The 25,023-nt window shown below is 54.8% G+C and overlaps 10 protein-coding genes and 1 non-coding gene across 11 annotated transcripts; 6 read left to right on the top strand and 5 right to left on the bottom strand.

The window, feature by feature from the left end:
- Positions 1-161: 161 nt before the first annotated feature.
- Positions 162-3,289, top strand: K452DRAFT_285817 (uncharacterized protein). Its single transcript, XM_033540169.1, has one exon. It carries the CDS (start codon positions 276-278, stop codon positions 2,841-2,843), a length of 2,568 nt encoding a protein of 855 aa, XP_033399489.1. The 5' UTR covers positions 162-275; the 3' UTR covers positions 2,844-3,289.
- An 883-nt stretch (positions 3,290-4,172) lies between these two features.
- On the top strand, positions 4,173-5,266 carry K452DRAFT_285818 (uncharacterized protein). Its single transcript, XM_033540170.1, has 3 exons — positions 4,173-4,626; positions 4,727-4,831; positions 4,908-5,266. The coding sequence occupies exons 1-3, from the start codon at positions 4,460-4,462 to the stop codon at positions 5,104-5,106; spliced, it is 471 nt and encodes a 156-aa protein (XP_033399490.1). The 5' UTR covers positions 4,173-4,459; the 3' UTR covers positions 5,107-5,266.
- A 588-nt stretch (positions 5,267-5,854) lies between these two features.
- On the top strand, positions 5,855-6,449 carry K452DRAFT_162274 (uncharacterized protein). Its single transcript, XM_033535681.1, has one exon. It carries the CDS (start codon positions 5,898-5,900, stop codon positions 6,414-6,416), a length of 519 nt encoding a protein of 172 aa, XP_033399491.1. The 5' UTR covers positions 5,855-5,897; the 3' UTR covers positions 6,417-6,449.
- On the bottom strand, positions 6,450-7,490 carry K452DRAFT_346390 (uncharacterized protein). Its single transcript, XM_033545470.1, has one exon. It carries the CDS (start codon positions 7,108-7,110, stop codon positions 6,484-6,486), a length of 627 nt encoding a protein of 208 aa, XP_033399492.1. The 5' UTR covers positions 7,111-7,490; the 3' UTR covers positions 6,450-6,483.
- A 604-nt stretch (positions 7,491-8,094) lies between these two features.
- On the top strand, positions 8,095-10,510 carry K452DRAFT_162291 (uncharacterized protein). The gene is made up of 3 exons (XM_033535682.1): positions 8,095-8,389; positions 8,438-8,478; positions 8,535-10,510. Exons 1-3 carry the CDS (start codon positions 8,305-8,307, stop codon positions 10,353-10,355), a joined length of 1,947 nt encoding a protein of 648 aa, XP_033399493.1. The 5' UTR covers positions 8,095-8,304; the 3' UTR covers positions 10,356-10,510.
- A 1,485-nt stretch (positions 10,511-11,995) lies between these two features.
- K452DRAFT_162302 (uncharacterized protein) lies at positions 11,996-13,746 on the top strand. Its single transcript, XM_033535683.1, has one exon. The coding sequence runs from the start codon at positions 12,211-12,213 to the stop codon at positions 13,354-13,356; it is 1,146 nt and encodes a 381-aa protein (XP_033399494.1). The 5' UTR covers positions 11,996-12,210; the 3' UTR covers positions 13,357-13,746.
- Positions 13,747-13,760: 14 nt separating this feature from the next.
- K452DRAFT_307152 (uncharacterized protein) lies at positions 13,761-14,996 on the bottom strand (the record flags this gene model as incomplete). Its single annotated transcript, XM_033543044.1, has 1 exon — positions 13,761-14,996. The coding sequence occupies one exon, from the start codon at positions 14,994-14,996 to the stop codon at positions 13,761-13,763; it is 1,236 nt and encodes a 411-aa protein (XP_033399495.1).
- Positions 14,997-15,914: 918 nt separating this feature from the next.
- K452DRAFT_268178 (uncharacterized protein) lies at positions 15,915-16,738 on the top strand. Its single transcript, XM_033538875.1, has 3 exons — positions 15,915-16,058; positions 16,119-16,347; positions 16,414-16,738. Exons 1-3 carry the CDS (start codon positions 15,940-15,942, stop codon positions 16,591-16,593), a joined length of 528 nt encoding a protein of 175 aa, XP_033399496.1. The 5' UTR covers positions 15,915-15,939; the 3' UTR covers positions 16,594-16,738.
- Positions 16,739-16,783: 45 nt separating this feature from the next.
- Positions 16,784-21,838, bottom strand: K452DRAFT_317226 (uncharacterized protein; the record flags this gene model as incomplete). Its single annotated transcript, XM_033544040.1, has 2 exons — positions 16,784-17,637; positions 17,696-21,838. 2 exons carry the CDS (start codon positions 21,836-21,838, stop codon positions 16,864-16,866), a joined length of 4,917 nt encoding a protein of 1,638 aa, XP_033399497.1. The 3' UTR covers positions 16,784-16,863.
- A 920-nt stretch (positions 21,839-22,758) lies between these two features.
- K452DRAFT_296765 (uncharacterized protein) lies at positions 22,759-23,689 on the bottom strand (the record flags this gene model as incomplete). The annotated part of the gene is made up of 2 exons (XM_033541948.1): positions 22,759-23,616; positions 23,672-23,689. The coding sequence occupies 2 exons, from the start codon at positions 23,687-23,689 to the stop codon at positions 22,759-22,761; spliced, it is 876 nt and encodes a 291-aa protein (XP_033399498.1).
- A 1,142-nt stretch (positions 23,690-24,831) lies between these two features.
- Positions 24,832-24,922, bottom strand: K452DRAFT_t58. The gene has a single exon. It is a non-coding gene; the product is annotated as a tRNA-Val (tRNA).
- Positions 24,923-25,023: the final 101 nt, after the last annotated feature.

A 25,023-nucleotide genomic window follows, 5' to 3' on the forward strand; every position in this document is an offset into this window, starting at 1 on the left:
ATGCTCTCTGCCGTCAGCTGGCTGGGAGACAGGACGCCACGCCGATCGCTGGACCTTGGCCTTTTTCACCTCTCATCATGTCCTGTTTTCCCCCTTGCCCTTGCCTCCTGCCCTTGCCTGCAACACAGCATGCTCCTCGCCCATCCTACTTGTACACGAGTCGCCTCCACGTTTGCGCCTGAGCCATGACCTAACTTGCGCCACTCCGCTACGACCAATCTCCGCCCCGCCGTCGTGTATGCTTGCCACTTCAATTGCAACGCTCGTGCCTCGCCATGCCCGTCTGGCCGTTCGGGCGACGGAAGGGCCGCCGTTCTCGTCTCAACCCCGAGGGTCCTGTCGCCGTTGAAGCCAAGACCGCCAACATCCTTGACCGTCGTTCTAGTCGGCGATCCAGACGACGCAGCATTAGAAGAGACTCCACAAATCGCACCGGCTCTGCGTCACGTCAGTCCCTCACTAATAAGGGGAGAGACATGGGTCCTTCGTCGACCGCGAAGCCCAGACACTGCGCCGACGACATAACCCCTCTACCTGCGACGCTCACCTCGGGCACTAGCCCGCACCTGCGACCGACCACGCGAGAGCATGCCGATTCTCCCATCACCGCCCATCCAGACATGCTCCCAAACCAATCCCACACCAGCCTGTACATGGCAAAGGAGCGAGGCAAGCTCCAGAAACGCCGATCGGAGGATGGTCCTCCGCGAACAATGTCCACCAAACGCAGCAGAAAAGACCCCATCAGGGAGGAGGAAATCCGCCAGATGAGCGCTCCCGTCCCCGTCAAGCGCAGCGCCGACAACTCCGGCTCCATGACGAGGCGCGACAGCAAAAAGGCTCGCAAGGGCCTGCACAGGCACTTCGACCGCCCGACCTCCGACCTGTCGCTGCCCACCAACAACTCGCTGCGCTCCTCGCTCTCCGGCGGCAGCGGCTCCGACTACGCCTCGTTCAAGGTCAGCTCGCTCGACGTCTTCGCCCCGCGACCCACCATCCGCTACTCGGGCAGCCCCCCCTTCTACCAAAACCCCGTCGATCGCGCCCAGAATGACTCGAGGGCCGATTCGCGCAGGAAATCGCCCATCAGCAAGGAAACGCTCAAGGAGAGCAAAACCATCGACGACCTGGCCGATGACATGGACTCGGGGACCCTGAGGGAATTGATGGAGCGCGACGCAAGGAGGAAAGAGAGGAAACGACAGGCAGACGAGGAACGTCTGCGTCGCAAACTGGAACGGAGGGCAGAGAAGCAGCGCCAAAAAGAGCAGACACGTGATAGCGATGCTGCCACAAGAGCTGGCAAGGAACTCAACGCCGCGTTGGGTCTTGCTATTGAGAATGGCAAACCTGTCAAGGGCAAAGAGAGTACAGTGGAGCGTGGCACAGAGAACACGGGCACTTACCTCGATTACCCGGCTGACAGCCATATCCCGAAGATTCCGTCTGAGGGTCAGGCTGGCACGTCTTATTCTCCCGTCCCCCAGACTCCAACTGAGGATGCAGTCATCGAAGACGCGCATGCCATCCGCTACTCCCGCCCCAACATGTCGCCGCCGCATTCGCCCGCCCACCAACATGCCAGAGGATCGTCAAACGTGTCAGAGCTGCCCGAGCTCACCCACGAGGTTACACCGACCGCCTCTGAGAACCCATCCGCAATTACCCGCAGCTCTTCGTTCAACAGAAGGAGCTCTGACGTCAGCAGCAGCAGACGCGGAGGATGGTGGTCTGCTTTCAGGCGCCGCCCGTCGGCCCTCAAGAGGAGGTCAATGGACCAAGGAACCGCCGTCACTGCTCCTTCGGAGGTCTCTTTCTCCAACACCTCCCGTGAATCGATGGGTAGGCAACCGCTGCCTCCCCACCTTGTGCAACAGCCCGGTCGGAAGAGATCTGGTACTCCTGTCCGTACGCAATCGAAGTTCCGCGAGGAACTTCCTGAGCGCCACGACAGGACTCCTCTGTCGCCGCCAGATTCGAGGGTACAATCGCCGGAGTTTGCGGGCTCGACCCACAATACCGTTCGTCCTGGTCAAAATCTTCGCATTGAACCCGGAGCTGCCAACGCTGGTGCCGCCCTCGATGACACTCCCGGTAAAATCCGCACGGATTCACCAGTCAGCCCTGGTGCTCGCACATCTGCGGTCGTGCCCGCCTCTCTCGCATCGGTCGATTCTGAAGCCTCATGGCTCTCCGGCAAGCCAATGAAGCGTGCTTCTAACCCTGCTTACTGGCGCACCAGCTTCGGCTCTGCGTCCACGCGCAGGCCCCGTGAAGATTTCACCGCGTCGTACGAGGAACTTGGTATCCCTGATGATGAGTATTTTCGCCGCCTCACCCCTGGTCCTGAAGGTCCTATGCATTCAACCTCGCGCAAGCCAAGCAGCGATGCTCTGGCTGCCGACGCCGACGCTGGTGCCGAGGATACCGAGATTACGCCGGAGAGCGAACAACCCGAAGAAGCCGTCTTTCGCAACGATGCCGCACACAGGCCCACCGTCGTGCACCGCCAGGAACGCGCCAAATCCCAGGAAGGCCTTCTCAGCTACTGGGCAGAGGAGGCAGCAGAGGCTGAGCCAACTAGCGCGGGTGCCGAGGACGCAATGGAGGGTGTTGAGCCAGCGACGCCGGTAGAAGTGGGCTCCATCCAGGATCTGCCAAGCGAAGAAGACAGCCCCGAGATCAAGCGCGCATCGAGCGTGAACATAAAGAACCAAGTAAAACGCTTCAGCGCCAGCAGCGCAAAGTTGCTGGACATCAGCAGAAGCGGTTCTCTCAGAAGCAACTCATTCGACCCGACCCGGACAGGCAGCATGCCTCCCGTCGAGTCACCAGCTGAGTAAGATTTGCAGTAACTGTGTGACACGCAGGTGCCGTGAATGATTGCCATCCAGCCAACAGCCAGTCGAAATGTCGTCGAAGTCGGACATGCCGCTCTCTCTGCTCTCCTTTGTGCTTTGTCGCTCATTACCCATCTCGAGAGATGTCTAACACTGACCGAAGTCGCTCATTTTGCATTTCCTTATAATTTCCTGTCTCGCGGAGCAATATCCGTGTAAGACAAACACAGAATCCTGAAAAACAAACAAACACGTTTTGTCTGACTCTATCGACATACCATTGGCCTGGCTGGCTGGCATTCCTCACGCACCGCATCACAACACTCCGCTGCAAAGCCGTTTTCGGCGTATCTGCTTCTACTTCGTTTATTTCGGGCATCGAGCTGGCTAGATCCGGACCCTCTATTTGCACATATTCTGGCTTCTTTTAAAAAGACTTTTTGTGGCATCGTTTTGTTTTGTTTTTTTTTTTTTTTTTTTTTTTTTTTTTTTTTTTTTCTTCTATCTTTCGTCTTCATTTTTCGAGCGTTACTGTACAGAACCACGGATGGGCGAAGTTTAAAAGCCCGCCTCCCGCACGTTCGTTCAGTCTCATTTGTTCTTTTTCCCAGGAGTATTATTGCTCATGGATGGGCGGCTATAGATTGCGGCTGGCGGGCTGAGCACTGTTTCCTTCGTAAGGGCCTATTTTCCCCCGGTGGTGAAAAGCATTGGGTCTGACGGCGACGATGGCACTCGCCTTGGAGTCGGCGCGCCGCATGGAGTTGAGACGGATGGGGATTTGCTTGTTGGCATTTTATGCGACATTTGTTCGGGCGGTATTCCGCCCTGACGCATGGCCACTCGCGGCCTAGGGCGCATACCCGCGAGTGCGCGCGCGCATTGTATTGTAGTATTAGTACCTTTGATATTCTTTTGCAAGCACGAGCTGCGTCTTGCGATGATGCAGACGACGAGCTCTCTTTGGAACACTTCAAAAAAGACGATTACATTTGCTTTGCGATAAATGCCGGGGCGGCGATTGGAGGGCAGCGTTATCGGACAAGATCAGCTCTCTACCTTGAAGAGTGACGACAGCGGGATGCATGGCGGCATTACGTATGCGGCTGTGAGGCGATAGGTAGAGAGCCCGTCAACACATGGTTTGTGGTTTGGCTATTGTCAGCAGTTTAGCTTATGCAGCACAGGAGGGTCCCCGGATGACGTGACGAGCGAAGTGGGTGAGTGGGAGGGGCTCTCTTCCGATCTAGTTCGGCGGCCGCCCTCGGTGATTTCTAAGGCAGCATCATAGGTAATCACCCAAATAGCCCGCTCCTCCGACTGTCAACAACACTCCTGCGCACCTCCAGACCTTCCTTCGCAGTCTAGCAAACCTGTAAGTCGATTCCCTCCTCGTTGTGCCGTTGCCCCGCCTCAGCACGTCGTCTGCCCGGCCCCCCCAGCACAATTGCCCCTCCCACCGAACGCGGACGGCGAAATTTCAGACGCCAGCTCGGCGGCGGCGGCGCTCTGTAATCAGCATTCCAGCAACGACCACGCCTCCGCCATCTAGCATCTTCTGAGACGTCTCCCAGCACCTTCGTCTGCTCCTTGTACATATATACATAGCCCGCGCCCCGATGTCTTCCTTTGTCGCTCCTCTCAGACGGACTCTACTCACCTCAGCCTCGCGCCTGCGTACTCCTGTTGCTTCATCAGCTTTTAACGCAAATCTCCGCAGACCCATCTTCACTCCTCGCACTTTTACCACTTCTATCCGCAAAATGGGTGTCCACAACCTCCAGACGTGAGTCGTTCCGCCCTGCCCCGCTTCCGCGACGCCGCGGCGCCGGTACAACAATGACAAATCGGAGGAACGACAGCTGACGGACATGTCAAATCAACAGCAAGACCGAGTGGGATAACGCTCTCAAGGAGCCCGAGCTCGTCGTGCTCGACTGCTTCGCGACGTGGTGCGGCCCCTGCAAGGTCATCGCTCCCCAGGTCGTCAAGTAAGGAACCCCGTCCCGTCCCCCTCCCTTGCGTGCGTGCGTGCGTGAGCACCCCGCGCTGACGTAGCTTGCACAGGTTCTCCGAGGCCTACCCCACGGCCAAGTTCTACAAGCTCGACGTCGACGAGATCCCCGACGTCGCGCAGGAGCTCGGCATCCGCGCCATGCCCACATTCCTGCTGTTCAAGGGCGGCGAGAAGGTCGGCGAGGTCGTCGGCGCCAACCCCAAGGCGCTCGAGGCCGCCATCAAGCAGCACCTCGAGGGCTCCGCTTAGATTGTGTGCGCCTTTGCTAAATCCCCGAAACGGCTGATAATGGCTTTCTGAGTTTGACGCGGCGATGGCGATGGTGAGGGTGCAGAATGGCTGGCTAGGATCGTCGACTGGGTTTTTATTTTAGATCCGACAATCCTGCCCTCCGCCAATCATGAGATGGACATGCAATTCTATGGCTAGATATTCCCCCTGTAGTAGTCAGAAATGGGAGGCATGCTGATACAAAAAAAAACCCAACAACAACAACAACAACAACAAAAAGTCAACGCTTTTTCGTGCTGCTAGGTTTGATGTTCTCGTGTGTGTGTGTGTGTAGGATTTCTATTGCCATTGTTTCAATTGTCGGTACCTACCCGAAGGCGCGCTGGCAATATTTGATATCTCCGCGTGTGTTATACCTCAGCGTCAAGCTTCATTAAACATCACACAGCATCATTTAACTAAGCAGCGTTTGAGCCTCACACATGACCACGCGATCGCCCCTACCGTCTCGTCTCGTCGCTTAGGCGCTCAAACGCCCGCCTTGGCCTTGCTGCTGGGCTGCTCTCCATACGCCCCGTGGGCCGTGGCTCGCCCATCCTTCCGTAAGGTATAGCCCTACTCTTGTATCCTGCGCTGCTTGGGCCCGCCCATCTTGTATTGTAGATAGTGTAGACACACGACGCGCTTGGGCCCGTCCGTCACCCGTCGTTCATCATCAAGTCAGTCAGTCTGTCAAGCAATCAATCAATCGGTCCCTCGGCTCGCGCATTCGCTGCCTCACTTGTGACTTGCACCACGCACGTTATGCTATGCCTGTCCCAATAACCCAATGTGCCAATGTGCCAATCACCCCAAGGCTCAAGCACGTCTATGAGTACTGCTACATTAGTCGTTCCTACGGTAGGCCGCACGATGCGACGCTCCGCCGTGCGCACCCGCCCGCCAGGCCGCACGCGCCACTTGGGCTCAGGCTCAGGCTCAGGCCCTCCCCTCGCACTCATCACAGTCAATCAGTCACGCACCTCACCGCACCGCCACACACGGACTCCATGCCAAGCCAAGGGTCCTGCCGCCTACCGCCTACGTACGCACGTACGGACGTACGGACGGACGGACTGACTGTACAATACCTGCGTACGGAGCTCGCGCACCGCACCGCACCGCACTCTAGGCTCTCTCCCGTCGACCTACAGTCTCGTCGGCACCGGCTCGTCGCCTTCCCGCCCGCAAACGCGCCCACGGAGGCAGGCCCGCCCGCGAATGCACCCATCCACTCCCGGGCGTCGGCGTGCGCGCGTGCGTCCGTCCGCGGCCGGCGCCGGGGGTGAGTTACCTAGTGAGGATTGGCGAGCGAGCAATACAATAGCATTATACGTAGTAGGTAGGTTAGGTAGGTTAGGTTGGATGTGATGTGCGGTGCAGGTTGCAGGTGCCAGCGAGGGGATGGGGCGACGCGCGTCGCGACGCGTGTGGATTGGGTTGTTGGCTTTGGCTTTGGGGTTGGCTTTGGCGCTGGCGCTGGCACGGCTGGCTCTGGCTTTTGCGCGGGTGTGGCGGCGGGCTGTGGGCTGGTGATGGGCGGTGATGGGCGGGTGTCGGTGTCGTTTGTGTTGGGGTGGGGTGGTCGGTGCGTGGTAGGTGGGTTGGTGGGTGGTAGGTGGGGAGGGAAGGATGTGCCGACTTGGCTGGCTGAGGGTGTGTGGGGTGGTGATAGGTTGGGAGGTGTGAGGGAGGATGTTTGTTTTGTTTGGCTCTTTGGGGGCCTTTGGGGTAGGGTTTGGGGATTGGAGGTGAGAGGCTTGGGGGCGGGGGTGCTGGTGCTGGTGCTGGTGCTGGTGCTGGGGGCAGATTGGATAGCCTAGCTGAACGAGGTAGTCCGTAGTCCCGGAAAATATTTGATATGGTGGCGTGTGTTCTATCAGAACGTGGAACAAGGAATATTGATTTTCTTTTTGCTCTAGGGTAGAATAGGTAGGTCTCTGACTTGGAGCCGAGAGACATTTGGCGGAGCACGTCTGACATCTGGTCTAGAAAGCAAATAACAAAAAGTCCGACTGTGCATGAAGGCGTTTGTCGGGAGTGCAAGTGATAGGTCCACCGGAGGATTGTTTGTGGTCTGCCAACTGCTGCTTTGAGCTGCTCCCGCAGAGCGTCGTCCTGCCATGCAGCTGTGTCGTGACGTGGAGTGATGGTCCGCCTCCGCCTCCGGGTTTGGGTATGTCCGAGCCAAACGCCAACGCCACGACATCCCAACCTGCATGTCCATCAGCGCCGGCGTCGAGCCCAGTCGTTCCATTTTTAGCAGCTGCCGATGAAGGAATTGAACCACTAGACCGGCCGAACCGGCGCGCGAAAACACCTCGACTCTTGACGTAAACACCGCCCGCTACAACGCTGGCCATGGAATTCCGTGTATAGAGAACCGCTAGCAACAGAGAGCCTGCAAGATAAGAATTTAGCAGGCCCCGTGAGTTCAGTCACATTGTCTGCCTTACCTCAGTCATGCGTCAATGATCGTGCCTGGGTGGGGTCTGCCACCTTCATGAGGTATGAATGATACCCAAGTCGGACGACGTTAAGAGCATGGCGTACATGGCTTCCTGGTTGAAGGCGCCAAGCGCTCATTCGCGGACGCTTCCACTGGTCAAACGCGGTAGCGAGGTAGCCGTCGTAGTGTTGCGGGAGCCAGCGCGGTCCGACCCATGGATGCCTTGGGTTTACAACGACGACTCGGTTATCGGTGCAAGTCAGAGCTTACGCGGAACGTTTATACTTGTCTGGTTCTTGAAAGAGTGAAGACGACGTCGAGTACCCAGAGTCAACGTCTGGGAGATTAACCAATGTAGGAAGAAGGTGGATATGAATTTTCGATTCGCTCCATTGCCGTACGCTATCTTTTTATCTTCATGCCAATGGCGCATGGTTCCATCGCTGGCTCATTGACTGCACACGCTAACCTTAGTCTAACCTCTGCTTCTCGAGCAACACCATGGTGCAGTCTCAATAGTTGCTCAACAGTGGCCCCAGGTTCCCCATCGAGGCCTAGCCAATATCAATTGAGAGCGGGGTCACTCTGCTCACAGAAATCATTGATCTCGGTTTATTTACTGGTGGCCTCTCCTTCTCCTTTGACGTTTCTATCGCATACCTCCATTCGTTGTCGAAGCTTCCGTAAATTCGTTCTTCACGGAGCACTACGTTCATTTTCTCGACGCCATGGCAGGGATGGCACTCAAGACGGGTGCCATCGCACTGCTTCTAGTAGCGTTGGGCGAGCCGGCTGCTGCTCGCCCTCGTGACCGTGAGTGTGCTGCTCGAAAACGAACAGACCGGTCACTAATAGCATCAGAATCGACTGTCGCGCCTTTTGACAGCGGAACTGAACCGGACGTAAGTGTACTTTCCTCCAAAGGCCATACTGAGTCGATGCTTACGGCCAGACGCAGACCTGCATGCCAGCATGTCCCTATTCCCAAGACCAGTTTTTCAAAGTCGACAACAAAATCTTCAGAATTGAATGCGACGTGACCCATGCCGGCGAGGATTACCTTAAGAGCTTTGGGGAGTCTTTATCTGAATGCATTCAGAAATGCGCAGAGACCGAAAACTGCATCTGGGTCACTCATTACGACAACAACTGTCATCTCAGAACCAACATCGGAGGGTCACTGGCCTCCTTACCCGGCGCTCAGAACGCTATCTTGGGAGAGGAATTACCACCACTAGCGGATGCTACTCCCCTCCCAAGCTGCACGCCGAAGACTTCTTCGCGTGACGACCATAGGCCGAAGAAGACGAAAATGCGCTCGCGGCCCTGGAAGACAACCTCGACTCCAAGCTGCCCCAGCTCGACTCCTGAATGCTCGACTCCCGAGTGCCCCAAGAGTACTCCGACTCCTTGCACTTCGAAGACTTCGAAGATTCCCTGGTGGCCTAGACCATCAAAGACTTCCAAGAAGCCGTCGAAGAAACCATCGAGCACGCCTTGCTCGACAAGCGAGCATCACCCACCGCCGCCTCCTACGACGTCTCCTTGTACCTCGAGCACGCATAGGCCGCCGCCTCCCCCTCCTTCTTCGAGCAAGCATCACCCCCCACCGCCTCCCTCGTCCACTCCTTGCACGTCAGAGAGCCACCGGCCACCACCACCACCACCACCACCACCACCTCCTCCTCCTCCTCCCCCGTCGTCGAGCAAACATCGTCCTCCGCCCCCTCCTCCCCCTTCGTCGTCTCCTTGCACTTCGAGTAAACACAGGCCGCCGCCGCCGCCTCCCCCTCCCTCGTCGAGCAAGCATCGTCCTCCGCCCCCTCCCCCTTCGTCGACGCCCTGTACTTCGAGCACTCATAGGCCACCGCCTCCCCCTCCTCCACCTCCATCTTCGAGCAAGCATCGGCCGCCACCCCCGCCTCCCTCATCGAGCAAACACCGCCCTCCTCCTCCTCCTTCGTCGAGCAAGCACCATCCCCCTCCTCCCCCATCTTCCACACCTTGCACGTCGAGCCACCATAAGTCGGTTAAAGTTACGGTCACTCTAACCACATGTGACTTCAAAACGGCTACTGTGACAATACCGTACCCAACCAGTTCGTGTCAGATTGTCTATAACGGACCGCTCACTACTCCGGGCGCAACAAGCTCCATACTCGGCAGCGCCGCTTTGGAAGATCGGAGACGGCACATCATCAAGGTGATCAACAACCACCACTATGTCAGATCAACTGATCAGGACGGCAAGGACCAGTCCTTGAAGAAACGGTCAGCGGGGGGCCTTGCGGTTTCCCTCAACAACGGGACATACCAACCCGCTGAAGCGGCAATTCCGCACTCAGTGCTTGACCAATTCAAGAACTCCGAGATCAACTTCTGGCATCCCGAGGGCTCGCCTGTCTACTACGCCAAGTTCTGCGCGGCGTGCCAGATCGTTCCTGTTCTGGCATCCAGCGGCGAGTACCTTGCTCCACCGAGCTGTCCGGCTTGCCAGACGCAGACGATGCAGGTCCATGCCGGCACGGCCACGTTTGTGCCGACCGATGAATCGGGGCTCTGTGGCATCATCCAGTTCTCGATTCCCGTTTGCCTGAGCTGTAAGGCGCGCACGTCTGGCGCTGGAACTCCGTCTATTAGCAATGTTGCTAGTACGCGTTGGCCGGTTCATTCTTCGATCGTTCCCTCTTCGCCAATGCCTATTCGGTTTTCGACCCCTCCGGTCTCGTCTAGTCATTGGGTAAGTACTACTTCTCGGCTTTTCAGAGCCACGTGCTGATCTGTTTCTTCCTTCTAGGCTTCGTACGCTACTCCCCATATTTCGACACCTCAAGTGTCCCGGTCTTCTGGCATCCAAGGCGGGTTCTCTACCGTCCATCTCACCACGACAGAAACCAAGACACTGCCATGCCCGAGCTGCATTGGAGGCACGACGACCACGGTCGCCACGTCAATCATCTACACGACTCTCCCCTGTCCCACCTGCGAACCCACGACCAAGACCGTCCATCCATCCACTCCAGGCGGCGGCACCCCAAGCGGCACAAGAACCGTCACGTCCAAGTCCACCAAGACGCAAGACGCCACTTCAAGCGTGATCGGCATCCAATCCAGCCGCGAGAGCACCATCATCAAGACCATCGGCACCCCGATCACACTGACGACGGCGCGGACCCTGACTAGGAGCAGCGCCAGCTCGCCCAGGCCGAGCTCCGGTGTTCAGGGGCAGAGCTCGGTGCGTCCGCCCGTTGCCGTCACGCAGCACACTACGATCACCGTGGCTTGCTCCAGCTGCATTGGTGGCCAGACTACGGTCGTTGTTACGGCTTCGACTCCTCATGCTACGCCGGTGCAGAGCTCGCCGGGCCGTCCAGCCTCTTCTCCGGCTCAGAGCTCTGTCGTTCAAATCCACAGCTCTGTCATCCAGGTCCAAAGCTCTGTCAGCCGGCCCGCCTCCTCAGGAGTGCAGGGCGTCAACAGCACGCCCGCTCCCGTCAAGTCGGTCAAGTCCGTCACCCAGCACACAACGATCACGGTCCCCTGCTCCAGCTGTATAAGCGGACATACCACGATCGTGCTTGCGACCCCCAGCCCCTCGAGCATTGTCACACCCGTGCAGAGCTCGCCGGGCAGACCCGCTACTTCGCAGAAACAGAGCTCGCCTGCCCTACCCTCGCCTTCGGCTGCGTCTAGTAGGGTGCCGGACCATAGCGCGCCTGCGCAGAGCTCGGGTGCCCAATCTGTACATTCGGCTCCTTCGAGTAATGTCGTTGGGCAGAGCTTAGTTGCGACGCCTGCTCAGAGCTCACCTGGTCGTCCGGCTACTTCTCCGGCGCAGAGCTCGCCTGGAAAGCCTGCTACTAGCCCTGCTCAGAGCTCACCTGGGAAGCCCGCTACCTCTGCAATCCAGAGTTCTGCTGGCCAGCCTCAGCACTCTGCTCCGTCCAGTGGGGTGCAAGGCCAGAGCTCTGTTGGACAGCCCGGGAGCACGCCAGCCCAAAGCTCTCACGTAAAACCGGCTACCTCTGCGGTCCAGAGTTCTGCTGGCCAACCTCAACACTCTGCTCCGTCCAGTGGTGTGCAAGGTAAGACCTCTGTTGGACAGCCTGCCCCGTCTCACGCTCAAAGCTCTCCTGGCAAGCCTGCCACTTCCGCTCAGACAAGCAATGTGATCGGACAGAGCTCTGCCGGCCAGCCTGCGCATTCAGCTGGGGCCTCGGTTGTCACAAAGCAGACAACCGTCACGTCTCCTTGCCCCACCTGCAGCAGTGGACAGACGCCTGTTGTGGTCGCTCCTCCACCTACCAAGTCCGCTGGTGATTCTCAACCCGGCATCCAGCAGAGCCAGCCGCCTGCGACGGCTGCTTCTCCGACCCCGCAGCACTCTCAACCGGCTGCCCCTCAGCCTGGCGCGTCACAGCCTGCTGCGTCCAAGCCTGCAGGGTCTCAGCCTGCCGGATCTCAGCCTGCAGCATCCCAACCTGTCGGGTCGCAGCCGGCGGCGTCTCAGCCTGGTGCATCCCACCCCGCAGCCTCGCAACCAGGCGCATCCCATCCTGCAGCTTCTCAACCCGGGGCTTCGCAACCTGTCGAATCTCAACCGGCTGCTTCGCATCCTGCAGCTTCTCAGCCGGATGCCTCACAGCCTGCTGCATCGCAGCCTGCCGCTTCTCAACCCGGTGCTTCACAACCTGCTGCATCTCAACCTGCTGCATCGCAACCAGGAGCTTCGAAGTCTGTTGCTTCTCAACCCGGTGCGTCTCAGCCCGCTGCATCTCAGCCTGCCGCATCGCAACCGGCTGCTTCTCAACCAGGTGCTTCACAGCCTGCTGCCTCACATCCAGGTGCGTCGCAGCCTGGTGCATCTCAGCCCGCTACTTCTTCGCCGTGTCCTTCGCAGCCCGGTGCTTCTGCTTCCCAACCTGGAGCTTCACAGCCCGCGGTGTCTCAACCTGCTGTCTCGCAGCCTGGTGCATCTCAGCCTGCCGCATCACAGTCCAGTGCCTCTCAGCCTGCTGCTTCTCATCCTGGTGCTTCTAAGCCTGGTGCTTCTCAGCCTGGTGCATCTCAACCTGCTACTTCTTCGCCGTGTTCGTCGCAGCCCGGTGCTTCTGCCTCCCAACCTGGAGCTTCACAACCTGCAGTGTCTCAACCCGGCGCCTCTCAACCGGGTGTCTCACAGCCCGGAGCCTCTCAGACCCAGCCAGGCGCATCTCAACCTGCTGCATCTCAACCGGGTCCTTCGCAACCAGGTGCGTCTCAGCCTGCTGCCTCGAAGTCTGGAGCTGCCTCCCAACCCGCTGGATCGCAACCGGGTGCCTCTCAGCCAGGAGCTTCTCAAACTCCGCCCGGTGCCTCGCAGACTCGATCGGGTGCCTCCCAGCCTGCTGCATCCCAGCCTGGCGCTTCTCAATCGGCAGGAAGTCAATCTGGTGCCTCTCACCCAGCCACTTCGGGGTCCGCTAAGGCTCACCAAACAGCCTCCCAGCCTACCGCTTCACAAAGTAAGTCTCAATCCGCCGGACAATCAAGTGGTAAAGGATCTGCGACTGGGTCTGCATCTAAGTCTGCATCTGGATCTGCGTCTGGATCTGCGTCTGGATCTGCTTCCAAGGGGAAGAGCAGCGGTTCGGTGTCTTCCACGGCGAGTGGCAGCGGTGCCAAGTCTTCATCTAAGATGGCGACCTCTACGACTAGAGGTGGACAATCTAGTCGCACTTCCGGTAAGTTTCGTATTCCATTGGATGATATGTATGTTGCAATCACTGACCAACGTGTAGCCTCCGCCTCAGCCACAAAGTCGTCATCTGCCGAGCGCACTGTCGATGTTTTGGACTTCAAGTTGTTCAGCACGGTTGTAGGTGCGGTGCTCGCGGTCCTGATGGTCTGAATTTTGTAAATCTTCACGGCCTTCTACGGCGTTTTCCTATGTTACATTTAGTATTAGAAATGACTCATTCGATAATCAATGATAGCTTCAATACAATCAGAGAATTGGTAATCACTTGAACTTACATGGCGGGGTATTTCGTAGGGTTTTAGGGTGGTTGTGAATATCATTGCTAACTATCTCTAGGCTATCCAGTAGCCCACTTACCTTACCAGAAGGTCGCAAATATATGGCATATACTCAAATATCAAGATTTCTGCAAGCATATGGTTGTCAACTCCGGGTCAAAGACACTTACTCGAGCCTCGTCCAAACCCCGTCTTCAACTTCGCCCCAGATACCATATCGCTTCTCGTACGCAGGACCAGGGAGCAGATGTCCGAACACTTCGATCTCGCGCACCAGCCGGAAGCACAACATAGCGCCAAAGGCATCAAACATAAGCCCCTTGAAGATGGAGAAAATGCTCATAGGCACGCCGTCTATCCTCATCTCTGCATCCATGTCAGTACGAGTGTACCCACAGTTGACAAAGACCCGTTCAGCGAGTCCCATAAACACGTCATGGATCTGGCCGATCTGCCAGACCTGTCCGTCATGCATCCACGCCCACTGGACCAAGTAGTCGTGCATACTCCGCAGCAGGGTAGATTCAGCGTTGGGCCACCGGCCCTGGCGGTACAGCCACTCGTTCACCAGGCTAGCGAAGCTCAGGTCAAAGCCGTCGGCACGGATAGTGATCCACTCGCTCATGGTGTCGGGCACGACGGAGAGCTCCCAGACGCGTAAATTGCGGGTAACGTCATCTTGGCCCATGTCCTCGAGGGCGGGCTCGAAGGGGTAGAAGCGCGTGTCGCGCGCCGCCGGGAAGTCCTCAGACACGGGCAGCGTGCGGCGGCCTTGGGGCAGGTCTGCAGCGTCGGGTGCGGGGCGCGGGTATCCCTGGCTCCGGGGGTCACGTCCAGGGACTTCGTCGGCTAGAACGAACTGCATGATCTCTGAGAGCCGGTCTCCGCTGCGGAAGTTGTCGAGCGTGAATCGCACGCCGTCCACAAACGCGTCGAAGGCGGCGTGCAGCTCTTCCGTCCAATTAGGGCGGGAGGTGAGGGCATACAGCTCGTCGAGGATCGCGTAAATCTGCTGAACATCGGCGGAGTTGTTGAGGTCGGCGTAGGGGTTGAAGCGGCCGATGATCTCGGTGAAGGCCGCAATAGTGTCATCCGTCTCCGTGTCCGACTCGTCGTCGTCAATTACGGACTCGTCCGAGACTTCCTTCTTGCACCAGCGCTGCCGGCACATAGGGCACGTGTTCCCGTTTCCGTTATACACCCAGCCATTCACGCACTCCCTGTGGAAAAAGTGCGGGCAGGTCGAGGCGCGCACCGGGCTATTGGGATCAACTTCGTATTCAGTACAGCAGATCGGGCAGGTGTCCTGCTCGGAGGGAATGTCCTTCGGGTTGACTATCACCAGGCTGTCGAGGAATTGCTCGCGGGTCGGGGTGGGCGCCTGGCCCAGTGAGGTAAACATGTTGACGACTAGGTTAGCGATAATTGAGACTGTTGGGTGTTCGAGACCGCAGTCTCGGGGTCGCTGCTCTGTCTTCTGGTTCCGCATTCTCATGTAACTTTGCGCTAGTTATAAGGTGTTCTTTTGCCTTGTAGCGGGAATTATAAGAAGACAATGATCGAAGAAAGAACAAGAGGAACAATGAGACTGTAAATAGAATAGTTGAAAGAACAGCCAATACAATATCTGTCTAAGACACGTCTTCTTTTTATTCTGTATACTGGACATCTAGTATACCTTTGTTTGAACAATGTTATCGTCCGGAGGTTGAAAGGAAGTACTCCATATCAAAAGTTATGACTATGATTCGAATTTGAACCCGGAGTGAAACTTGACTTCAACAGCTCACTGAAAGCTATAGCACCGGGAAACTGGCTTCACGGGTAAATACTACTCGCGATGGAGTTTAAATCGGCCTCCTGAATAAAGTTATCATCCTAAGTTTTTTGCTATTTTTGAGATATTTGTATTTCGCGATGTTCATCCAAGCATTATAAAACTTATCATGTTCCGAGCCTTGCCACAGGCAGAGCTATTTGAGATAAACACCGCATCATGAATGCTAAATACATATAGACAGTCCTTATAACTTGGCATTCATTAAAGTACATGCATTGTGTTCAAGCACTGGGTAACGGATTAGCAAGCTGTGGAAAGAGAGAGGATTCTAATCAACTTATACGGTCACGACCTTACTCCCTAAACCTTTTATTTCTTGATACACAACTGCCATCTATCAATTTCCATCATGACTGCAGCATTAAAGATCTCGTTCGTCCTTGACCACATACCGAAAACGGCATAGCCCAATCCAGAAATGACGTCGGGGGTCCAAGCTCCCATCGCCAAAGCTCGACCTCTGCGTGTCCAAACACCCAGCATTGATATCCGTAAAACACCTCCAATGACGCTATCACGCCCCCTAACGCAAGCCGCCAGGCTCACCTTCCGCTTCCCTACCGCACAGGTCCGGCGGTTCGCCAGCACGCCGCCTGCAGCCGCGAAAAACCGCGTATACACCAGGTACACACCCAGCGCTCCCTCTTTTACACCAAACCTAGTGCGGAAAGCTGACATCCGCAGCGTTCGCACCCCTGACGAACTGCACACTCTTCTCCTCCTTGGTGCCAGCAGCCGCAAACCGCTCATCACGCTCTGGACCGCGTCATGGTGCGCGTCGTGCCATGCGGTAGAGCCGCTGCTGCGGCAAATGATTGAGGACGAGGGGGTGGGGGAGAGTGTGGGCGGAGTCGGGTATGCGCAGGTCGAGGTCGATGCAGTGACGATTGGGGATTTGCCCATTACGTATAGAGTAGTGCTCACCTGACAGATGTTTGGAACCTGATTGTTGGTGTATTGGACTGACGTATTTGTTTAGATTAATTCGATGCCGACCCTGCTGGCTTTTGATCGCCAGGAGGCGCAGTTTGAGACGAAGGTTACGAGGTTGGAGGACTTGGAGAGCAGGCGGTTTCTGACCGAGTGGATTGAGAAGGAGGCACGGAGGGGAGGGGAGGGTGGTGGTGGGGGTAGTTTGTTGGGGAAGTGGTTTGGTTGAGAAAGAAGTACGTCCAAGACAAATCTCCCAGTAGTTTTGATACGACTGCTTTCGGTTAGAAGTGTGGTGGTTAGAAGTATGGCGTACCCGGCTGGCCGTGCTGATAGAGTAAAATATCCATAGGAATGCTTGTAGTAGTGAGTGGAATAAGTGCACTATTATTTCGCGTTGCTATAGACTTGCAAACTAAGAAATTCTAAACTCCAAAACTCCAAGCACAGAAACAAAAAGACGGTATCACATAAAAAAGTTTGAAACAAAATTACACGCCTATTCTCCGTCTTTCCTCAGTTTCTTTGCCTGGCGCCTAGGCTGCCTTCTCTCTGGTGGTATTTCCGGTGCCGTCGCCCGCTTCTTGGGTGCGGGTTTCTTTACTCCAGCCTGCGTCGATCCCTTCTTTTTTGCAGGTTCCTTCTTTTTCGCGGGTTCCTTCTTTTTCGCGGGTTCCTTCTTTTTCGCAGGTTGCTTCTTTTTCGCAACTTGCTTCCTCTTCTTCCCAATCTCCTTCTCTATCTCAATTTGCGTCTCCTTTTCTGTGATTTCGTTCTGTGCGTTGTCCTGTCGTTGCCTTGGAGATTGTTCGCGGCCTAGATCATGAATGGGCTCTGCAGCTGGCGGGGGTGGTGGTGAATGCAGCGACGATGGAAGACTACTCAGTGGTGAATCGCGATCATCGTTCACCCTCTGTGGTTTACCACCCTTCTGGGAGCCGTTACCCCTCTGGGAACCATTGCCCCTCTGGGACCCGTCACCCCTCTGAGAACCATCAGCCCTCTGAGAACCACCAGCCCTCTGGGAACCATTATCCCGCTGTGAAGAACCGTCTCGCTGTGGACGCTGTGGAGGCTCAGCCTGCTGTGGATCATTGATCGGCTGTGCAGGATTTTCACGCGGCGAGCCCCTCTCTCCTTCAGCCTGATACTTTTGCTTCTTCCGGAAATAATACTCAGCGGCATCGACCAAGATTCTCTTCTGGCCACGCGTGAGTCTATCCCTCGTTTCAGGATCAACACCGAAGAATTCCTCTAACACACCCTTCGGAACCTGTTTATATATCTTCCTGTCAGCTTCACTCGTTGCTAGTTTTGGTGTTCGCATTTACCGTGTGGACCATATTGTCGTTATACATATCCTCCATATGAGCCATCAGGTCAAAGTCATCGTTGTCTCGACTTATCCTCTCGAGATGACGGTGGTCGACTCTCAGTGCCTCGAGGCGAGCGGGATAGGATAGCTCTGAACGTGGCGGTGGCGGTGGTGGTAGTACTGCTGGTTGTTGTGCTGGTGATGTTCGAGCAGGTCTGCTTCTTTCTTGAGATTGACGGTCTGTGGGGGGAGCCGCCGATTGCTGGACCGGTCTTAATTGCCTAAGCACGTCCCTGGTATTCTCAAGCTGTTCCAAGGTAAGTGCTCTCGAGTTCAGCATTTCCCTCACGTTGCTGACGTCGTATCCGAAGCCGCGCAGATCGTTTATCACCGCGGTGGGTGAAGCTGGAGGTTGGGGAGTCGGAGAAGATGCTTTTGGCCTAATCCATCCACGTTTGTGTAATTCGTCCCAGACTCCCAACTGGTAGAGACCATAGCCCTCCTGTGCACTCGCATAACCAGCAGCGTGAAGACGTGCCAGGACCTCGTTGGTTTCGACGTCTTTCAAGATAGGGATCTCGGCATCGTTCTCAACGTATCTTGCCCTCGCAGGCCGCCGAATGTAGGAACGACTATGCAACTCATACCACACACCCAGCTGGCGTTTGCCATGAGACTCACGTGCCATATCGTATCCGCCATCCTTTTTGAGTCGCTCTACGAACTCGCTAGGTTTCATATCCATTGGCTTGATCTCGGCAGGGTTACCCGTGTAGTCCAGCAGCTTTGCATATGGTTCGCCGCACCGTCGTACCTGGTGTTCGAAATGTTCTCCCAATTTGTTTTGGCTTCTGAAATTGAACGTCTTCATGAAGCGTCTGTTGCGTGGCATATCCGTGTCATATACCCAATCGAGCGTACGGAGAAGTGCAAAGACAGCTGCGCATGTAGCATGGCCGTAAATTGCCAGTGTGATGATATATGCAGCCGCTTGGTACTGACCAGGATTCAAAGAGGGCTGGGCCTCGGTTTTTATTGTAAGACCCAGCGCAAGTGACCAGGCATTCAATATCGCGTGGATGCCACAAGCAGGATATTCTGCCTGTGTTTTTGCTTCCCGCCAGGTTACAATTGGTTCTGGCAGTTCCTGGTCGTTGTCTTCGAATGGTCCATACCACCACTTGAGGCGTCTGACCACTCTTGTGATTTCCTCTTCAACCCCTTTCCGACCGATGCCTTGGAAGTAGTTGGGGAGACTGTCATAAATGTGGATTACTGGTCTTCCCGAACGGCCGCTACGACTTTCCTGACGGTGGACGTTGACCGCAACGATATGGCCCTGGGTCTCACCCATTTCCCTGTACATGTGTGCCTGGGCTGCTTTTTCCCTTGAGTTGAGTCTGCCCTCTCTGCCTTGATCCCCTTGTATCTGGTTTTCCACATCGCTATGGACCCAAGCGAACAGTAGCTGATTTTGCTGCCGGAGTGCCAGATTTCTCGATTCCATGGCGGATGTAGTTTTTGCCATGGCGAAAGAAGCATCGTCGTAGAGGCTTAATTGTTCCCCATTACCGCTCATGCTAATTGCTTCCGTTACGCTTGCGATTGCTAAAGTTACCTGGACCTCCGACAATTGGCTTTCGGGGTTTATTGCGCCTACACGGTCTTCCTTTCCAGCTATCCTTTGAATTTGATTCCACTGATGTCCTGTGCCACGGAAAAAGTTGCTTAAAAGGTTGACGAGATCACTGTCGTTTAGGATGTCGTCTCCGTCGCAGTGCCCTGCTACTGGACAACTGGTGCACATATTGTCATTTCTATCTTCGCTTGTGCAGTGTCCTTTGACATGGCAATTTCTGCATTTGAATGGCGTTGTTGGGTCCTCGCCCGGGTCGTCGTCTGAACCGTCGCCGCCCGAGCCGCCAGATGGTTCGTCCTCAGGCAGTTCGTCCTCAGGCAGTTCGTCCCCAGGCGGTTCGTGCTCAGCCAGTTCTTCCTCGTACTGTTCTTCGCTCGGTTCGACCGGTCCCTCGGGATTGCTTATGACGGTATTCTCGCTGTCGCTGGTGTCATCATCACTGCTTCCAGGTTGACGCTTCCCGACGCCGCCGTCATCTTCATTGCCGCCATCTTCACTGCTTTCAGATCCCTCACTGCCGTCGCTGCTGCCATCTGCGGCAAAGCCTTCGGCATCCGTATCCCCTTCTGCAACCTCATACTTACGAGCATCATCGTACATCTCTTTCAGATCATTCGCAGTAGGCAGGGGACGCGTACGTTTAAAGCGGTGATCTCGTGGGACAAGACTATCAGCATCCTCTTCTCTGATGAATTCCAAGCAGCGCAAAGTTGCGTAGATCGTGGTGTCGTCCATTTGGCCTTGGATGGCCAGCAGGATGACTTTGTAAGCCATATCGTATTCACCCTTACGGGTTAGCTTTCGGGGGATTTCGTTGGCCGGGGTGAATCCAAGGGCTATTGTCCAGGCGTTGAAAATGGCGTGGATTCGATCATAACGCTTACTCTTGGGATTGGCCGTAGCGCGGGCTACGACCTCTACGCCATCGAAACTGCATTCCCCATTTGGATTGGCCGGGTTTCTATGCCATAGTTTGCTTCGTAAGAAATTTTTTACTTCTCCCAGGATACCCATGATCTTTTTCTGGTTTCTGGGGGATATTAAGTCCTGTGGGCAGTAGAGCTCAATGACTGGCTGATAATCATCGCCTTCGTTGTTATTCCTGCAGAAGGCTCTAGCAATCAGCTGTCGACCGTTATCGCGGTCTTCCCATCCCCATGGGATGAGCACCTCCTCTCGAGGGCCAACGATTTTCCGTACGTCAGGAGAATCCCAGAGAGCTTTGTCGTAGAGACTGAAATTTTTTCCAGCGTGATTTAGAGATATGGCTTCTGTGACGCACGTAATTGCACAAAACATCAAATCGTCATCCGGTGGTGGAGTGAATTCATTCCCGCCTCTGTCCGTGGCTGCATCCTTATACCACTTATCCGTGGCGTAGTTCAGGTATTTGCAAGGGAGGTAGCCGGGAGGAAGGAGATTGCAATGGGCATGGAGAGGGCAGCCTTCGCACTCAAGCTCAGGGTCGTCCGCCGGTATCAATCCGCCCTTGTTGCTTTCTGGTATGACACAGTGTCCCGGTATTTGACATTGCGCACAATTTGGCATGTGTCCTAGCGGGGGTGCTAAGCGGTTCTTGTATTCTTCCAGATCTTCCACGACAACAAACTTCTGAGTGCGCAGAAATTGAGCCTTTGGAGGGACAGAATCTTGAGGGTTCGTGACCCATTTGGTGCAGCATAGCAAAGCGGCGATAGTGGTGGAGTCCATGTTCCCTGCTCTTGCCAGATTGATTGTCTCAATAATCTGCTGATAGATGGGTCCTTCCAGATGATTAAAAGAGACGTCTTTTTTTGAAATTGTCAATCCGAGAGCGATGGCCCAAGCGTTGAGGATGACATGAATACTGGAAGAGGATGCGGATCCATTCGAGTTATGCTTTTGTTGTTTGGAGACCGCGATATGCTTTGTGTGGAATTCTACATTTTTCTCCTCCTCTGAGCTGCCGTGTGATCCAGTCCACCAACGTAGATTGCGGATGAAAAGTTCTACATCATCTTGAATCCGCTGTAGATTTGGTTCCATAAAGTGGGGGGCGCTGTCGTAATACTTGATGAGCGGTATCATATCACCGTCCTTGCCTTCTACCGCCTCGGCGTGCACCAAGATGGAGTGAAAATCCGTTTCTGGACCTCTGTAGACCCACGGAAAGAGGAGTTTGTTTCGGCTGCGATAGGCCGCCTGGCCTCCCTCATAAAAGGCGTTATTGTAATCCGACAGAGTGTAGAGGGAAAAATCCGAGTTGGTTTTCGCTTCGGTGACACAAGCAATGCTGAGTATCATGTCTTCCGCTTCCAATATTTCCCCAACGGTGAGATCTGGCGCTGGGTCTTTGGATTGGCCTTTGAAAGCCGCGAATCCCTTTCGGAAAACACTGCATGCAGTCTCTTTCTCAGGGGGCTTCGCCCTCTTCGACTTCGGCCCGAGATTGCCATCTTGCGGAGGGCGTAATGACTTGTTCAACCTTTCTTGAAACGTATCAAAAAGTTCTGAGAAGGACTGCTCCTTGTTCTTGGCCATTTTCGTGTGGGTGAAGTTGGGTGAAAAGTAAAAAGAGTTGAAAGTTGACTGAGCGAACTTGTAGAGATAGTCAATCCGGGAATTCTTTGTTGAGATGACAATACCTGAAGATGCACCGGAAACGGACAGGGCCAAGTAAATGACTATTGCAAACACAAGTATCAAAGGAAAAAGCAACAACTCAATCTTCTAGACCCTTACAATTGCTGAAGCCATTTCAAAAAATTGAGTATCTGTGAGTTTGTGAAGTTGAAGAAATGGTGAGGATAGGAAATACTTGCAATTCAAGCGCAATACCTTTTTAATATTCGCATCTCATCATTATCCAAACTCTTCCTCGTCGCTTGTGCCTCTTTTCTTTCATCAAGCATTTTCCCGTGCTTGAGTGCGGTGAAAGAACGTTAGCAACCAACCTTTCCCATGCACCAAACGCTTGTCATGGAAGCGAGGCATTTCCGTTGTCATCAATGTGCTGGCCTCTTAGATCTTTGACATGGTTTCTTTGTCTTCATTAGCTTTCCTAAGCCGGAAGGTGGCTTTGCATGGATTCGTCACTTGATAGAAAGTCGTTTTCATTGTTCAATGGTGGTGCGTAGTGCCAAGAACCACGAACAAAGGCCGCATAGCATCAACGCAATTTTGTTACATCCCGGACCATCTAAAATCCCAGCACTCTTGAAAGGGGTATGCAACGCCAGGTGAGCCGTTTCTTGTGCTCTTCTAAGAACTTTCTCTTCTAACTTCGTCGTTGTGCTGTTTGAAATTTTTCTGCATGAGGTGTCGCTGGTGACATCCAATGTCCGTATTTGCGAGTGTTTGAAAGTCAGATTGGCATGCCGCGCTATGTAGATTCGTCCATCATATTGCTGGTCCAACCAGGATCCATGGATGGTGATGAGATATCCGGATGAACATTGTTGTCATAAGCGCATATGTTGCTCCATGACATTGAACACAAGTGTATTGTCAACCGTACAGTCCTGGTTTGGATCAGAGCATCCTAGGTCACGTTCCAGTTCGGGCCCAACATCATGCTGCATACCACGAATGACGTTGGCAGCATGGATGCAGGAGGTAGTGTTGTCGGCGACCATGTACGTTCCTGTCGCGGCTTGAGTACTTGGGTCTGGATAATAGGCCCATGTGGCTTGCGCAGGTTCGTTGAAATAAGAAATGGCGGAGCAAGGATTACTGTCGTACATGAACGTCGAAACCGCGGGCCCGCTCGTAAACGGCGGCGGAATTGAATCGATGCTCTCTGCCGGAGATGGCATCATGCCAGAAACGCTCATCGGCGAGCGTGCTGACAGGATGCTAGCCGTGCTAAAAGTAGACATTCGCCGACTGTCCATTTCCGCGTAAGAAGGTTGCAGTTGCGGCAAAGGCTGCACGGTTTGTTGTCTGGACGTGTCCACCGCGATTCGTGGTATGGGGACAGGATCTTGGCTAGACTGGCTCTTCCCACAGCCACGCTCGCCGTTGCAAGGCCTTTTCGTTTTCAGCATAGTATCGAGCTGCTGGACAGACGACGATGAACATCCCCCGCCCTGGTTCATACAACTGTCGATTTCAGTATCGCTGACACCCTTCTGTCGAAGAAGAGCTTTCAGCCGCTTGTTCTCTTCTAGCACTCGCCTGGCAGCCGCTTGAATCTCTGCGGATGCTTCAACACCCTGCTGTTCGCAGTTGCGATACTTGGTCTCGAGCTCCTGGAGATATTCCTTCCGGCGTGCGCGCGAACGCCGTTGATTGTCCCGGATACGGGCAAGATTGTCTCTCTACATCTAGAGTCAGCCATTGACTACACACAACGCTAACAGCGAGTAGAACTACCTGGGTATGGCTGTCCATCTTTTAAAAAACGCAGACTTGGGGTCTGGAGCGGCCAGGGTGTCCCGACAAGTTGGTTTCCAGAAATAAAATTCTTAGGGCTCAAAGGACCCCACGGAGAACAGGCAATGGAGGGGTGCGGGAGCCAACGGGAAGAAGCAGGGGTATGGAGAGGATCAAGAGACTAAGGGAAACATAAAAGCCTTTCTCCTTTTCGTATAAGCCTTTTCCCTCGTTTCGGAGCCGCCCGAATGACCAATCGCCCGTACGTCAGTAACCTCCTCCAGGCCCCTTTCGTCCCATAAGTAAGAGCTTTGCGTTTAGGTCGATCAATGGTACGGTGTGGGACTGCAGGTAGGGTCAAGGGCGAAGGAATAAACGAGCTTGGCATACCTGATTTTTCCTACTCCTCACTGCTTTTTACACGGAGTACCACAGCCTACACTGCGACTCCAAATCCTCGATGAACGTGAAGTACGCAGAGCTTGGCTTGGTACCCACGTGCCGTAGAGCGTATCCGATATCTTCCCTGAGTGCCCGTGGTTACTCTGAGGCCAAAGCGCGCGTCCTAGATCATGAGGGTTAACGCTAAGGGTCTGGTCTGGGTCCGTTCGGTTGGGATGGTCGATCGGCAAGTCCATGCATGTGATCCTGTCAATGGACGTGGCTTATTGAGTCGGCGGTCCTCACTGTCGATAGGGTTGCACGGAGACTGCGCTGGAAAACGTTGCTATGCTGGCCGGGCTTTACGTTGTTCCTTGCCTCTACAACAGCCGAGCTTGATCGTCCGAAATGAAATGATTACGCGGTGGCGGCCATATTACCTCGTCTAGCCGTAGCGGCTCAGAGAACCATCGGGTTCTCGAGCGCGGTTTAAGCTCATCTAGATGCGGCTTCAACCGCAGCCCCAAGCCTTGGCTGAAGAATTCGAGTTCTAGAGGACATTTGCTTTGCAATTCAGGGCTGGTTCTAGAAGCCAACTCTGTGAGGCGGAAGCGCCTCAAGCTTCATGGACTATTAGACGGCAAAAATGAATAGTAATCGCGTGTTTTCTGTTGTTATAAGATATGCACGCGATCAAAGAGTTGGTGCGAGGATGTTGAGGCAAAAGAAATAATAGGGATACGTGTGGAGTGTGGAGACGACCGAGAAAAAAAGCAAAATATCGGATGCGCGACTTGAACGCGCGACCTTCAGTGCTCACAAGATGCGATCCTGTTAGACTGACGTGATAACCAACTACACCAACCCGACTTCTATAGAGATATATAGTGCAAATATAAAATATGTAGTATTATTTTTTGGACATTTTGCAAGCTATGCATCCATGGCATCGACCATTGTTGATGCATTGT

This window comes from Aplosporella prunicola (assembly GCF_010093885.1).
Source record: "Aplosporella prunicola CBS 121167 unplaced genomic scaffold K452scaffold_8, whole genome shotgun sequence".
Classification (NCBI taxonomy): Eukaryota; Fungi; Ascomycota; class Dothideomycetes; order Botryosphaeriales; family Aplosporellaceae; genus Aplosporella; species Aplosporella prunicola.